The sequence below is a fragment of the Balaenoptera physalus genome (assembly GCF_965194825.1).
Source record: "Balaenoptera physalus genome assembly, chromosome: 11".
In the NCBI taxonomy this organism is placed as follows: Eukaryota; Metazoa; Chordata; class Mammalia; order Artiodactyla; family Balaenopteridae; genus Balaenoptera; species Balaenoptera physalus.
In genome coordinates this window covers 16,464,811-16,479,853 of record NC_138896.1, presented here as the reverse complement: position 1 = coordinate 16,479,853, position 15,043 = coordinate 16,464,811, and the positions used below count along the sequence as shown (strand labels likewise).

At 37.8% G+C, this 15,043-nt stretch overlaps 1 protein-coding gene and 1 long non-coding RNA gene across 5 annotated transcripts in view; one reads left to right on the top strand and one right to left on the bottom strand.

Moving 5' to 3' along the window:
• Nucleotides 1-15,043, top strand: part of LOC309638865 — a 722,672-nt gene that overhangs the window by 52,010 nt on the left and 655,619 nt on the right. The gene's annotated exons all lie outside the window — the stretch shown is intronic.
• The window catches only part of CDKAL1 (CDKAL1 threonylcarbamoyladenosine tRNA methylthiotransferase), a 640,596-nt gene that overhangs the window by 536,888 nt on the left and 88,665 nt on the right, over nucleotides 1-15,043 (bottom strand). For all 4 annotated transcript variants that reach the window (XM_082415179.1, XM_082415181.1, XM_082415180.1 and 1 more), the window contains one exon: nucleotides 3,852-3,936. In XM_082415179.1, the coding sequence (XP_082271305.1) occupies nucleotides 3,852-3,936 (85 nt within the window). The remainder of the gene's footprint in view (nucleotides 1-3,851; nucleotides 3,937-15,043) is intronic.

Here is a 15,043-nt window from a genome sequence, read left to right as displayed (position 1 = left end):
AAATGGGTGAATATGAGCATAATGTGTTAGGTGCAGCTGAACAAGGAGAGATGAAACACCCTATCAGGGTCTCCTTGAATTTAAACGTTGCCTCACTGTCATGGGGGAAAAAAATGCATGCTCGTGAGGAGGCGGAAGGGAAAGGATGGAGCTAGAGGTTGAGAGAAGACAAATGTGTCGCATGACTGAAGGTGTAATAAAGTTTATGAACTATTTTTCTTTGTTTTGCTTTGCTAGGAGACAGTGGTGAAAGGGGGGAAGCATTTAAATAAAGCAAAATGCTTGACAAGAGTAGGTAATCTTTCACTGAAAGTCTTTAAATGTATAAATGTCACTTGAATTTGACATTTTCTCAATGTTAATTGTTACTGTGCCTTCTACAGGATTATATTTATTCTGGAAACAAATTCAACTTTAGCTTAGGTGTTATGTTAACAAGAACTAGTTGTGATTATCAAAAGCTTTCAAAACCATTTAAAAAAATACTTAATCACCTATAATACTGTTTTTAAATTTTCTTTCAAGCCAGCAGAATAGTGCATTAAAGAAACCTGTGCTCTCTACCACTAGCTTTGTAGTGTTAAAATGACAAACATATCTTAAGTGATTACCTCACTTAATCTTTCAAACACCGTATCATTACCTTGAACCGCATTCACAACAGTTTATATAAGAAAACCCATTGACACAAGTTATATTTGAGTTTTTAAGTAAACTTTTAGAAACAGTCTAGAAGTGTATCCGTTAAGCACATTTTAAAATTGATAATCACACAAACTGAATTCTCTGGGTTTTGTACTTAGAGGCTATCAGTAGCACTAAAATATCTTTGTATCTTAGGCCTCTCCTATAGGAGAAAAAGTAGATAATCAGGGAACATGACAGACTTCCCATAAAAGGCATTCTTTGAAAATAAGCAGCACCTGGTAAACATCGTGCTCTGCTCTTGGTTTAATTCTCCCTTCTTCTGGTCCTAACCATGACCCTAACTCCCCTGTTCCATCTCACATCACTACCACCCTCCTAAGCCTCCCACCATCGTTCAGGTAACAACTCTTCTCTGCTCCTTCCATGATTTCTGAGTTGAGGAAACCATCATATTCAACTATCGCTTCTATGGAAACAATACAAAATCTGTACCTCTAGTGTTGCCTCTTTGATATCTGCCTCAATTCTATAACTGCTTACCTGACTTCTTTACCTGGTATTAAATTTAACATCGCACAGGCTCTAGTGAGACTACCTAGGTTAACATCCCACCTCCACCACTTATGAACTCAACAGCTTTAGAGAACTTCATCTGCAAAACAGATGCTGCTTCATCTGTAAAATAGAAATAAAATTGGAACCTACAACTCATTGGTAGACTGCAAGAATTAAACTAGATAATATCCAATTGATGTAAAGCACTTTGAACAGTGCCTGCCACATAGAAGACACTTGATAAAAATCAAATATTATCCATTACTTTATTATAATATTTAGCTGTAACTTCAAATACAGCATGTTCAAAAACAAAAACATGTCTTCCTTCAAACTGGAGAACAAAAAGGCACTCACGCTATCAAACATCTAGACTTATTATAAATCTATACTAATTATGACTATGTCAGGTAAGCAGTAGTAGAATAAGCACCAAAATAAAGAAATAGATCAGTGGAACCAAATAGAGAGCCCACGGACAGACCCAACCATCTGTGGACACTCAGCCTATGACAGAGTGGATAATATATAGATAAAAGGAGAAAGGACAGGTTTTCAAAAAATAAATGATACTGGAAAAAGTCGGAGTCTACACAGAAAATAAATAAATAAAATGGGATCCTCTTCCTGGTATCATACCAAAAAAAAAAAAAAAAAAAAAATCAACTCCAGATGAATTATAAACCTGAATGTAAAAAGTAAAAACCATGAAATTTTTAGAAGAAAATACATAGACTATCTTAACTTCAGAGTAAGGAAAGACTTCTTAAACAGTAAGAGCACAGACCCAAAGGCAAAGGTTGATAAATTTTAAGCCAGAATTTCTCTTCATCCTAGGATACCATAAAAGAAAGTGAAAGATAAGCCACAATTGATACAACATATGTAATATGTAAGGATTAGTATATAGAATACATTTAATGTATTCCCACAGATAAATAATAAAAAAATAACAGGGAAAAATATTTAAAAAGCCATTTCACAGAAAAGGAAAATCTAAATAGCAAATAAATATATAAAAAGATGCTCAACATCACTAGTAATCACAGAAACACAAATTAAGACCACACTGAGATACCATCGCCACCACCGGATTGGCAAAAATTTACAACCCTGACCATATCAAGTACTGGCAAGAGCGGAGAGCAACCACACACCTCCATGACTGGTGGGAGTGAACGCCAGTACATCCGCTGGGGGAAAAGTTCATCGTTACCTAAAAGTTTGAATATGCACACACCTGTGACCCAATAATTCCTAGGTACATATCCTAAAATAACTCTTGCACATTCGCACCAGAAAACATGTACAAAATATTCAGAGCAGCAGTGCTCGTGAAAGCAGAACACAGGGAAAATTCAAAACTCTTTCAATAATAAAATGGATAAAGTGTGACAAATTCATTCAGTAAAATACTATGAATGGCCAGTTATTTTACATCCATCAACATGGATAAATCTAAAAGCAAAATGTTAAGGAAAAGAAGCAAATCTCAGAACACAAACAGTATAAGTCCAATAAATGAAGTTTAAAAGAGGGCAAAACTAAACAACACATTGTTTAGAGATATATTTAATAGACGATAAATTTACTAATAAAAGGAAGGGAATGACCCACAAAAGTCAGGATAAAGGTTACATCTCAGGGATATGACTGAAAGAGGGACAACGGGGCAGTTTCTAAGGTCTCAGCAATGCTTTATTTCTTATGCTGGGTGGTAGATATTAGGTGTTACGTTTGTTAACCTTATTTAAACTGTACATGTTTCATAAACTCATTTATGTATGATATATTTGACAATAAAACCAATGTGGTGCGGGGTGAGTTTGAGAGTGAAGTCAGGAAATGAAAAATCTTAAGAAGTCTCTCAGGGGACTTCCCTGGCGGTCCAGCGGTTAAGATTCCGCGCCTCCACTGCAGGGGGTTTGATCCCTGGTCCAGGAACTAAGATCTCACGTGCCGCGCAGCACGGCCAAAAATTGTTAAAGTCTCTTGGGGAAGGCAAGAAGAAAAACAGGACCAGAGCTAAAAGGGGTGTATGGGGCTGAGTAGATCTGAGCTTGTTTAAATACCAATGAAAAGGCACCAATGGCACTGCAGAGATGAAAATAGAGGTGAATGAGGAAATAATTTATAGAATGAAGGTTGTAAGAAGTGGGTGGAGTGGGTGGAGTAAGATTCAGAGATGTGAAAAAAAGATACTTCTTTCACTGTAACTTGAGGAACAATTCAAGAACCACGGATTACATGCCCGCTCCCCCAGTAAACTGTACTTCCCTTGACGGCCAGGCATTATTAGAACAGTGCTAATGGACAGGGAAGAGAAAAGAGGTAAGGACTGCTTTGGATAGTTTCAAAAGTAGAGACTGGATTCCCTGAGAAAAGTACGTTGTTAATACTTGACAGATATTCAAATCACCTATTAGCTAACTTCACAAATACTCAAATACCTATTAGAAAAGTCTACCTTAAAGTTTCATTCCTTATCAGATAAATTCAAAACAGTATAATGCCCAAAGTCCAACTCATACTTTTGTTGATAACATACTGAGTATTTGTAATGTTAGGAATCTTCTAAAAGGTAATTTCCTGAAAATTAATTCTTACATCACTTATAAAAGATAAGAAAAAAATCAACTTCCACTTACTTAATTGAGTTTCTAAAGTGGTCTTCAGCCGGATTTTTTACAGTACAACTATTCAGGAGCCATAAGTCTGCCTCTGATGCATTTTCTATTAAAAAGATAAATATGAAAAAGAAAAGTAAGTATTACATTTAATCAGCCAAAAATATCCAAGTGCTTACTCAGATGGCACTGGGACTGCAGGGGGAGAGGAGAGAGAGCTAGTGGGTAGAGTCAAGTAAACAGGCAATTACAATATAGTAGATAACTGCTTCAACATGGAAACCTTGGTGAGAAATAAATATTAAAATATATAACCTGTGCTATTATCTTCTCATTTAAAATATAAAGAGGATAAGCATTTTCTTCGAACATTTTGAATACTTGCGAGTATTTAATACTTCCAAAAACTAAAGTGAAACTGGCCTAATCTTACCTCTGAACATGAAATTAATTGCCCCTTTTCAGGCTGTGTGTTAATATTTTTCAAGCACATGTATTATACACTGAATATTCTTCAGCTTGAGATGTTACTAAAAATATTGTTTGTCTTCTTTGAAAAAGTTAATGATTTACATCAAAGTGAGCCTTTTATTCCTCACTAATTTGATTAGATACTGTTATACACTATAACAAACTCACCAGCAACACAACAAATTACCCAAACCAAACCCATCACATTTATCGAAATGAATATTTATGTACGCATGTATGTATGTATGTATGGCTGCACTGGGTCTTCATTGCTATGCGCAGGCTTTCTCCAGTTGTGGTGAGCGGGGGCTACTCTTCGTTGTGGTGCGTGGGCTTCTCATTGCGGTGGCTTCTCTTGTTGCAGAGCACAGGTTCTAGGCGCGTGGGCTTCAGTAGTTGTGGTACACGGGCTGCAGTAGTTGTGGCTCGCGGGCTCTAGAGTGCAGGCTCAGTAGTTGCGGTGCACGGGCTTAGGTGCTCCGCGGCATGTGGGATCTTCCCGGACCAGGGCTCGAACCCGTGTCTCCTGCATTAGTAGGCGGATTCTTAACCACTGCACCACCAGGGAAGTCCCTCGAAATGAATTCATAAATGCCTGAAGTGCTTGATGCTATTCCAACAACCTTGCTGCCTAGAAGGACTTATACATTAAAATAGGATTACCACAATGAAAGGAAAATCAAAGCTGAAAACTGCAGCACCTTCAATGGTATTTCAATAAGAACAGAAGCAAAGGTCAAAAGACATGAAGAACTAAGGACATATGGATGTCTGTGTGTACATTCTCTACCTGGGAATGGAGCTTCCAGTGAGAGCATTACACGAGAGGGATGGTGAGCACATCCAAGCTTCTAGTAACTTGGCAAAACCTTTTCCCCCAACATTTTATTATAAAAATGGTAAATTTTTTACAAAGAGGTAAGATCCTCAATTCTTGAAAAGGAAAGCTCCTCATTACTATACATCAGCTGAATACTAGGATCCCTCCTAACTCATCTCCCTCCTTCCATTCATACTCCCCACCCTCACCCAGTCGTCTATTTTCCCACCCAGCAGCCAGAGTGGCCTTTCGTAAAACAGCGATCTGATTACACCACTTGCCTGCTCAAACTTGGAAATGACGAGCATTCACCTACCTCTTCTAGTTCCCTCCAAATTAGTCTCCACAATGCCACCTAAAAGATAATCCTCTAGTAGCAATCTGATCGTAGTACCTTTTCAATCTTACAGTGATTTACAATTGGTATTCAAGACCTATCCAGATCTCCACCTCCTCAACGGCGACATTCATTTCTCCCTATATTCGTCTCCCCTTCCAGCCACACCAAACCAAACTCCTCAAGCTTGCACTATCCCATCTGCCTAGAATACCTTTATTTTCTTCACAGAATGACAGCTCATACCCCTTTCACCTGCCTATCCACCTGGCTAACTCCTATTCATCCTTCAGTTTCAGCTTGATGTTTGTGAGATGCCTCCTCTCTGTACTCCCACAGTAGACTGTGTCTAGACTATTCTTGCACTTTACAATTCTGTATTAAAATAATTCATTTTTCCAGCCTGTCTTTATTACTATTTAAGAGACACTGAAGACAACATTTTTTTCTGCTGCTCTCTGAATGTCCAGGGCCTAACACAGTGATGGGCACAGAACAGACATTCAAATAACCATAGAACACTATAGACAATGTACAAGTAGGTACAAGAAAAAAGATGACAGAGGGATAATGTGTGGGACCACATGCATATGGTTGGTTAGATGCCATCTACCAATTTCCTAAAGCTCTGAAGGCCATACCAATCCTCTGAAATAAACTCCAAGAAAGTCATCAATTTATTTAACAAATATTTAGGGCTGAGACTTTATCTTATTCACAGCCATATCCCCAGCACTTATTACAGTGCCTCGTACATGGTAGATACTCATTAAATAAGTATTTACTGAATGAATGTTGAATTTTGAAAGACGAAGCAATACTATGAGCAATGTATTATGCACATAAGAAAAAGTCACGGATGTCTGTTAGCTAATGATAAAAATACAGAGATACAGATTTACTTCAAACAAACAAACAAAAATCAAAAGACAGAACTATCTGTGCCAGATGCCAACTTTGTATCCTGGCACATTCTTCTCTTCAGTCACCATAAAATCATCAGACAACTCTCCCCATACTTCAACGAAAGCCCTCTCAAGGAGAACTGCAGCAATAAATAAGGCATATTATTCTACGCTGTCTGGAATTTTGCCAATGTTGAAATGTACTGACTTACAAAATAAAGTGAATACTGCTTGGTGATCCAGTAATTGCAATCAACAGGAATCCTGTGAATATACCAAAATGCCCACAAAATTACCTAACTTTTTGGTAACCACCCCCAAAAAGACAATGTCCCTTCTCTGATGAACACAGGAGTTTCTTTTTTTTTTTTTTAAATAAACCGAAAGGCCTTTCACTCTCAGGCATTGTGATTTTTTTTTTTTTTAAATTGGGGAATGTGCAGCCGTTGCTTTTTTTTTTTTTAACTTTTTGGTGTTTGTTTGTTTGTTTGTTTGTTTATGGCTGTGTTGGGTCTTCGTTTCTGTGCGAGGGCTTTCTCTAGTTGCGGCAAGTGGGGGCCACTCTTCATCGCGGTGCGCGGACCTCTCACTATCGCGGCCTCTCTTGTTGCGGAGCACAGGCTCCAGACGCGCAGGCTCAGTAGTTGTGGCTCACGGGCCTAGTTGCTCCGTGGCATGTGGGATCCTCCCGGGCCAGGGCTCGAACCCGTGTCCCCTGCATTGGCAGGCAGATTCTCAACCACTGCACCACCAGGGAAGCCCAACACAGGAACTTCTTATCCAATTATTTCCGAACTCAGTTTTGTGCTAATATATCTTACTTAATATTGTCAAAAGATTGTTCTACTTATGAGCATAAATCAGTCAACTACCAAAACACAACGAGGATTTACTATGTGTCAGGCTCTGTTCTAAGTACTAGGGATATGAGAGTGAAGCCAGTTTCCACCCTCAAGGAGTTTACAGCCTTAAAGAGGAAGTCTGATCAAAACAAAAGACAGAGAAATAAGCAAGATAATTTCAGGTACCAGTCAATGATATTAAGATGATTAAAGAGAGTAATGAACAGAGAATAATTGTGGGGTTGCTGGTCAAAATAAGTCTCCCTTGGAAGCTTAAATCTGAGTTGAGACTTAAACAATGGGAAGGAATCTGTCACGCAAAGATCAGAAGAAAGAGCATTCCAAGGAGAAAATAGCACAAGTGCAGAGGCCATGAAACAGGCCCAAACTTGTCATGTTCCAGTAACAGAGAGAAGACCAGTGTGATTGGACACAGGGAGAGAAAGGTCCAAGAGGTAGGCAGGAACCAGATAATATTGGCAAGTTAAGAAAATTACATTTATTCTAAGAGTAATTAGAAGTCACCACTGGGTTTCAAACATGAACTAATTCCTACTTCAGAAATCCCATTCTGGAAACACTGTGAATAAGTCTGTAGATGGGGTAAAAGTAAAAGAAGTGGGGAAAAAAGTAAAGTCAAGAAAATCAGTTGGAAGCTGATACACTGGTCTAAGAGTAAGCGAAAGACCATGGAAACCTGGGATTATAGCAATGGCAAGAATGAGAAGTGAATGGAGGCATGTTTTGGAGGCAGAATTTAAAGAATTCACTGTTAGATCAGGTATGAGTCGTGCAAGAAGAAATCATGTAGGATCCCTAAACACGTGGAAGGGATCCAGTCTTCCAGGCTGGAGACACAAATGGGAGAATCTAAACCCTAAAAAGATATCTGAATTTATAGGAATGGATGTGCTCACCTAAGGAGAGAATATAGGGTGGGGGGAAAAAGGAGAGAGAAAAAGCAGAAGACAGAACATCGGGTTGTTCAATGGTCTGATGGAATTGAGATGAGAAAAGGACATGGAAAAGGAACAGCCAATAAGATAAGAGGATAAAAACTAGGGAGCATGGTGTCATAGAAATCCAGAGAAGAAAGTACTTTAAAAAGAAATAATCAGGGCTTCCCTGGTGGCGCAGTGGTTGAGAGTCTGCCTGCCAAGGCAGGGGACACGGGTTCGAGCCCTGGTCTGGGAAGATCCCACATGCCGCAGAGCAGCTGGGCCCGTGAGCCACAGTTACTGAGCCTGCGCGTCTGGAGCCTGTGGTCCACGACAAGTGAGGCCGCGGTGGTGAGAGGCCCGCGCGCCGCGATGAAGAGTGGCCCCCGCTTGCCACAACTAGAGAGAGCCCTCGCGCAGAAACGAGGACCCAACACAGCCATAAATAAATTAATTAATTAAATTAAAAAGAAATAATCAATTGTGTTAAATGCTAAGAGTTCAAGAAAGATATCTGTATAAATATTAGTATTATTACCAAAAAAAATAAGATGGTCCTCCACCCTTTTTCATTTTCCTTTCTCAATTTTGAGTACTTGCTTGCTCTGTGCCAACTTACAATCACCCAGCAAAGGCCCTTTTTTAAGGTTTTTAAATAACACAGAAAACAAACTCACTACAAAAGGGGAGTGAGGAGGAAAATCGTATATGGCTATTTGCCAATAAGTAATGCTGATTCCACATGTTTTGCCCCCTATGAACACATTTCCTGGGTTTTAAGATGCCATCAACAACAAGAAACACAACCAACTTTGTAACAGCTCTTCAAGAGAGGTGGAACATTATTCTTTGTTCTTTTAAGTTTTAAGATACATCCCAACTTCAAACATTAATATAGGAGGCAGGGTGGGGGTGCGATGCATCTGAAACAGAAGAAATAAGCTAGTATTTGGCATGTCTACCTTAGAGCAGCAGTATCTAGAACAATCGGGAAATACCAGAAGACGTGCAGTTTCTAGAACCTCACCACCCCAAATAAAATAATTGTTCAAACATCCCACTGCTAGTAGGTAATTAGGTTACTGGGTTAACTATCTGCTAAGAGAAGGTTAACAGCTTATGTTCTTGCCTTAATCAGAGCATCCACGTCAGGTTCTCCAGTGCCTGGGACAGGGAAACAGAATTAGAGAGGAGAACACAGGGGACAGGACTAGGGAAATGGGCAAGAACGGACCACGGAAGGGAAAGGCAGTAAGAAGGCACCAAGACTGGAGGCACAGACTTCGAGAAGACCCAGGAAACAATTCTACCTACCGTGAGACCTGTCCTCCAACACTTGTCCTTGTTAACCCGTGACATGCAGCTGAAAATCATCTGCACATAAGCCAAATATTGCCAATGCCAGAGCTGGGATATCAGTACTGGGGTAAAAAGCTACACACTTGAGGCTAGCCAGATGGAATGTAGACCTCAAGATTTGACTACTTACAGTCTTTCATTATTTCAAATGGCGCCGCAATGAATAGCACTGTACATATATCATTTTGTATTTTTCTCAGATTACCTGTGGAATCAAGTCCAAAAAGGTGTGACTGTTGGGTCAAAGGATAAATTCCCCTCCATACGGGGTGCATGGCTTCACATTCCCATGAGCAATTCATGAGACTGCCCATCTATCGACAGTATCACCCACGGAGTGTGCTATCAAACCTCTGTACTTCGGGCAATGCGGCGAGAAACAGCAAGCCAGTAGGATTTGAACTGTGCGTTTCTCTTATTAAGAATGAGTTGAGCATTTTTTCACATGTTTAAGGGCCTTTGCAGAGTTGGGGGTTTTTTCCCCCCATTTTCCATCTGTTCAGATCTTTTGCCCATTTTTCTATCAGGATAAATAGTCACTTTAATCTCTAGTTTTCATTTACAAATACACACAAATATACACACACACACAAAGAGGATGTTAATCTTTTGTCTATGATAGAAGTTACAATATTTTCTCCCGGCTTGTTATTTTACTTTTTTTATAGTTTCTTCATGCTTTTTTATATTCAGGATATCAAATTTATCAAACTTTTCTCTTTTTTTAATTTTATTGAAGTATAGTTGATTTACAACGTTCTGTTACTTTCCGCTGTATAGCAAAGAGACTCAGCTATACCTATATATATTCTTTTTCATATTCTTTTCCATTATGGTTTATCACATGATGTTGAATATAATTCCCTGTGCTATACAATAGGACCCTGTTGTTTATCCATCCTATATATAATAGTTTGTATCTGCTAATCTATCAAACTTTTCTCTTACTGCTTCCAGATTTTCAGTCATAATTAGAAAGTTTCCTCTACTCCCAGATTATTAAGGAATTCACCCATGTTTTATTTTAATACACATAGGGTTCTACATTTAGATGTTTGCTCTATTAGAACTTTACCCCGATATACACTGATCTCACTGAATTTTTTTAATGTGAAATGAAATAAGATCCTTTGTGCTCATACCAAATTGGAAAATATTAGAAAGTATGGTACTACCTAGTGCTAGCAAAGGAATGGGGAAGCTGGCAAGCTCTACTCTGCTGATGGAGTCTATTCTGATGAAACTCTTTGGAATGCAACATGGGAATAGCTGTCAAAAATTTAAATGTGCATGAGAATTTCTCCTACACATGCTTGTAGGATACTTGCACCACACACACATATTTATATACAAACACACACATATACATATACATATATATGTACACACATATAAATTTTAAAATTCACATGGAAGATTACTGACAAAGCAAAAAACTTGGAAAGCCTACATATCCATTATAAGGAGACTGGTTAAATAAATTATGAGACTGCATCTAAAATGCCATTCAGCTGTTTAAAAAGCAAGATAAATCTGTAAGTACTAATTTATAATAATCTTTGTTATATCATCAGATGAAAGCAAAGTGAAGAGTAGGTTTTGTATTTCACTTGTGTTTTAAAATGGAAAAAGAGGAAATCCTGTTCTAAGTAAAAAAAAAAATTCTCGAAGCATAAATGTGAAACCGTTTGAGGTGTTTGCCCTTGGAAATAAGATGAAGGTTCAGCTGGCCTCCAATATGGTCTTAATATGCACTTTTATAGTCTCTTTTTTTTTTGTTTAAACTTGCATGGATATTACTTTTATAATTTTATAAAGTTTAACCCTGAGAAGGGACACATTAATATTTAATTTACCTCCGTCTGCATTGTTTGAATTTCTAACAGCATTTAAACTAAACTAAAAAAAACTAATCAAGCCTTTAAAAAAATTTTTTTAATATCCTTTTTCATAGGGCTCAGAATCAATAGTGTTCTTTCATTTTAAGGTAAGAACATAAACTATTTTCCTGCTGTAATCCATCATGAAAACAGTGACCTGATGTACATTTTCTGGGACTTTTCTCCCCACTGCTAAAAGCTTTTGCACTCACTGAACCAAGAAAATGATGGTCATTGACACACCACCCACTTTGAGTGTGAGGATGGAGAAACAAACTATTATTTGTTTTAATCGAAACGCATTTACTTTCCAAACTATTTCTTTATGTATACAAGATAAATTACTTCTAAATCCAAAGTCATAAAAATCTGATTAGCAATAATGATAATAGCTAACATTATTGAGTACATATTATGTACCCAGCAATAAGCCAAGCACGTCATACTCCTTTTTATTTTCCCATTTAATCCTCCCAATTTGAGGTGGGTTCAACTTTTACTCCAGTTTTACAGAGAGGGAATCTAAGGCTTAGAAAGGATAAGTAACTTGCCTAAAATCACACAGTAAGAGAGGGGGCCAGGATGAGAAATCCAGACAAACTGACTTCAGAGACTGTAAATTTAAGGAAATTAGAATGCCTCATTAGGGGCTCTTTGCTTCTTGATCAAAAATAATATAGACAATACCTAAAAACAAAGTAAAAAATGTATTACATGACCTTGAGGTTGCCTCATGATACTACTTCTAATAAGACAAATAACCAGGCTTCAAAAGGAGCTGTTTGGCTATTTCCAAAATTTCCAAGATCTTGAACATGTCAGCTCTTGGCCTTCCGTTATCAGTGGGAAACAGGCAAGTAAAGAAAGAATTAATACTCAGTGCATATAAAATGGATAACTAATAAGAACCTGCTATATAAAAAAATTTTTTAAAAATAAAATTCAAAAATTCAAAAAAAGAAAAATACTGAGTGCAGGAGCATTACTGCAGAGCACAGGCCGACTTTCAAAGCAACCAATCTTCCCTTCCCCCTGCAGCCTTCTGCATAACGGTGGCATTACAGAAGAGATGGGCATGGTTCATATCAACAGTACCCACGATAAACCATTTACCTTACACAACTGTTCCATCTGAAAGTCAACTAGAGGAGCAGCCTCACACAGTAAGAGGAGCCTTAAACTACTTAAATCCATAATTTAAGTAAGGCAGCTAAGCAAGCTGAGACAAATAAAAATTCACTAAAAACAAAACGAAGAGGGAGAAAAGTCTTGATTATTTTGGACCCAACAGCATTTGGGGGGAATTTTTTACCACAGAACTCTGGAAGGCAAGGCAAGTCCAAACAGTTTAAATGTCCATTATGTTTAATCACAGCTGGGAGTTTATTTATGTAATACAAACCATTGGATGCCTACTAAAAAACTCAGAGAATAGAGCATGCTATAATACAAAAATTTTAAAGCACCTTTAAGGAGCATATTGAAAAAAATCTTAAAACCAATAAAAGGCAAAATAAAAATTCTAGTCAACAGATTCATATTTTCCTTCCACATTTCATTTATTGTTCTTTATAGGGACTGTGGAAACGCACAGCATGGAGTAACCATGCTTTCAAAATCTATTGTATAAAAGCAAAGTGATCCATGACAAAGAATGCTCCCTTTAACCAGCTAGGCTTGGAGGAGTGGGAGGCTGGGGAGAAGTCAGGGAGAAAAAGAAGGTGTAGGAAAGATGAAGAGGAGAAATGAAAGAGAGACAGACTGACAGAGTATCTCTAGCTCCCTCGCTGAAATACGTATAGCAAGAACTGACCCTCCTCCATTGTGCAGTGTTGGTGACTGTTTGGCGTGTTTCTGAGTGAAGTAGAACATAGCAGCTCCTGGGGAAAGCACTTACGCTTGGAGATTACACGCATAATGAGTTTGTTCTTTTAAAACAGTCATGCTGAGCGCTTCGCAGAAATAAGATGAGGAAACTAAGGGTCAGCTTGAACTCTGTTTACTGTATGAAGGGAAAAGAACATTTTTTTCTCCTAAATGAAAAATAATAGCTGGCAAAACTCTACCAGTAACTACTGAAGATTAATTATATAGTGAAACAGACCTGGTCATAATCAAAATCAGAGCGCTAGACAGACAGACCGTTTACTTACTATGTAGAACAGAACACTGCTAATGTTTCCCCATTCTCTTTCCAGATTAAATTGCTCTGCTGATCCCGATATATAATTACTTCAGAAGTAACTGTGTCTAAAGAATCCCCAAAAGGATATCTATTTCTAGGTGTTAAATAGGTTTGTAAACTAAGAAGCAATAAATACACCAAATGGACTTTAGAGGGGACTGCATGATCTGGTCCCCACCCCTCTATCCAAAGCCCACCTTGTATGCTACTATGTTCCTGCCACACTGAGCCTTTAGGCCCTCAGGCCTAATAAGTAAAATTCAAATGTTGAGATGACCAAAATCTAACTGAAAAAAAGTGGGCAAAGAATATGAACAGTTTACGAAGGAAGAAACACATACGGCTCTTGAACATACAAAAAGATGTTGAACCCCATTCTTAATCAATGAAAACTAAAACTGCACCCCCCAAAAAAACTGTACCATTTTTCTTCACTTCCTAGATTGTCAAAATCCCAAAAGTTTGATAACACACTGAACTGATGCAACTGTGAGGAAACAGGCACTCTCACGCATTGCTGGTGGGAATATAAACTAGGCCACCAGCTATGGAGGCAATTTGACATGATCTCCCGAAATGGCAAATGCATATCCTCTGACCAAGAAGTTTCAAGAATTTAGCTATGACAAACGTACTTGCACAGATGCAAAGTCATTAATTGCAGCTTTATTTCTAACAGCAAAAGGTGACTGACTAAAGACATTTTAGTTTATTCAGAATTGAGACTCCTATGTGGGGAGAGATAAATTAGGAGTTTGGGATTAACATATATACACTACTATATATAAAATAGATAATCAATAAGGACCTACTGTATAGCACAGGGAATTCTACTCAGTAATCTGTAATAACCTATGTGGGAAAGGAATCTGAAAAAGAATGGATAAATGTATATGTATAACTGAATCACTTTGCCATACACCTGAAACTAACACAACACTGTAAATCAACTATACTCTAATATAAAATAAAAATTAAATTTAAAAGAAAAGAATTGAGACTCTATAAGCTACTTACAAAAGAAAAAAAAAAAAAAAACAATAACCTCTAAGTCCTAATATAAAAAGATCTTCAGGACACATTGTTCAAAGAAAATAATAAGACGCTAAAAAATATATATATACTATGCTACTACTGGAAACAGAATACATATTCACATTTGCTTGTATTCATATTAAAAAAATTTTTGGATGTACATCAGAAACAAATAGCAATGGCTGGGATGGGGAGGAGGGAGTCGAATAGGACTGATGGGAAACAAGAGGAAGATTTTTTCCTTGTATAACTTATTTTTTATTTTTGAACCTATTCAAAAATTTAGCATTTTCAAAGTAAAAAAGCAACTGTAAAAACTGTAGCTTGTCTTAATCCTCCTATCTTCCCATTTCTTTACTCCCTTCCATAGTCAAACATCTGGAAAGACGTGTCTCTCTGTACCAGATATACTCTGCCACCTCCCATCCACTTTTGCACCAC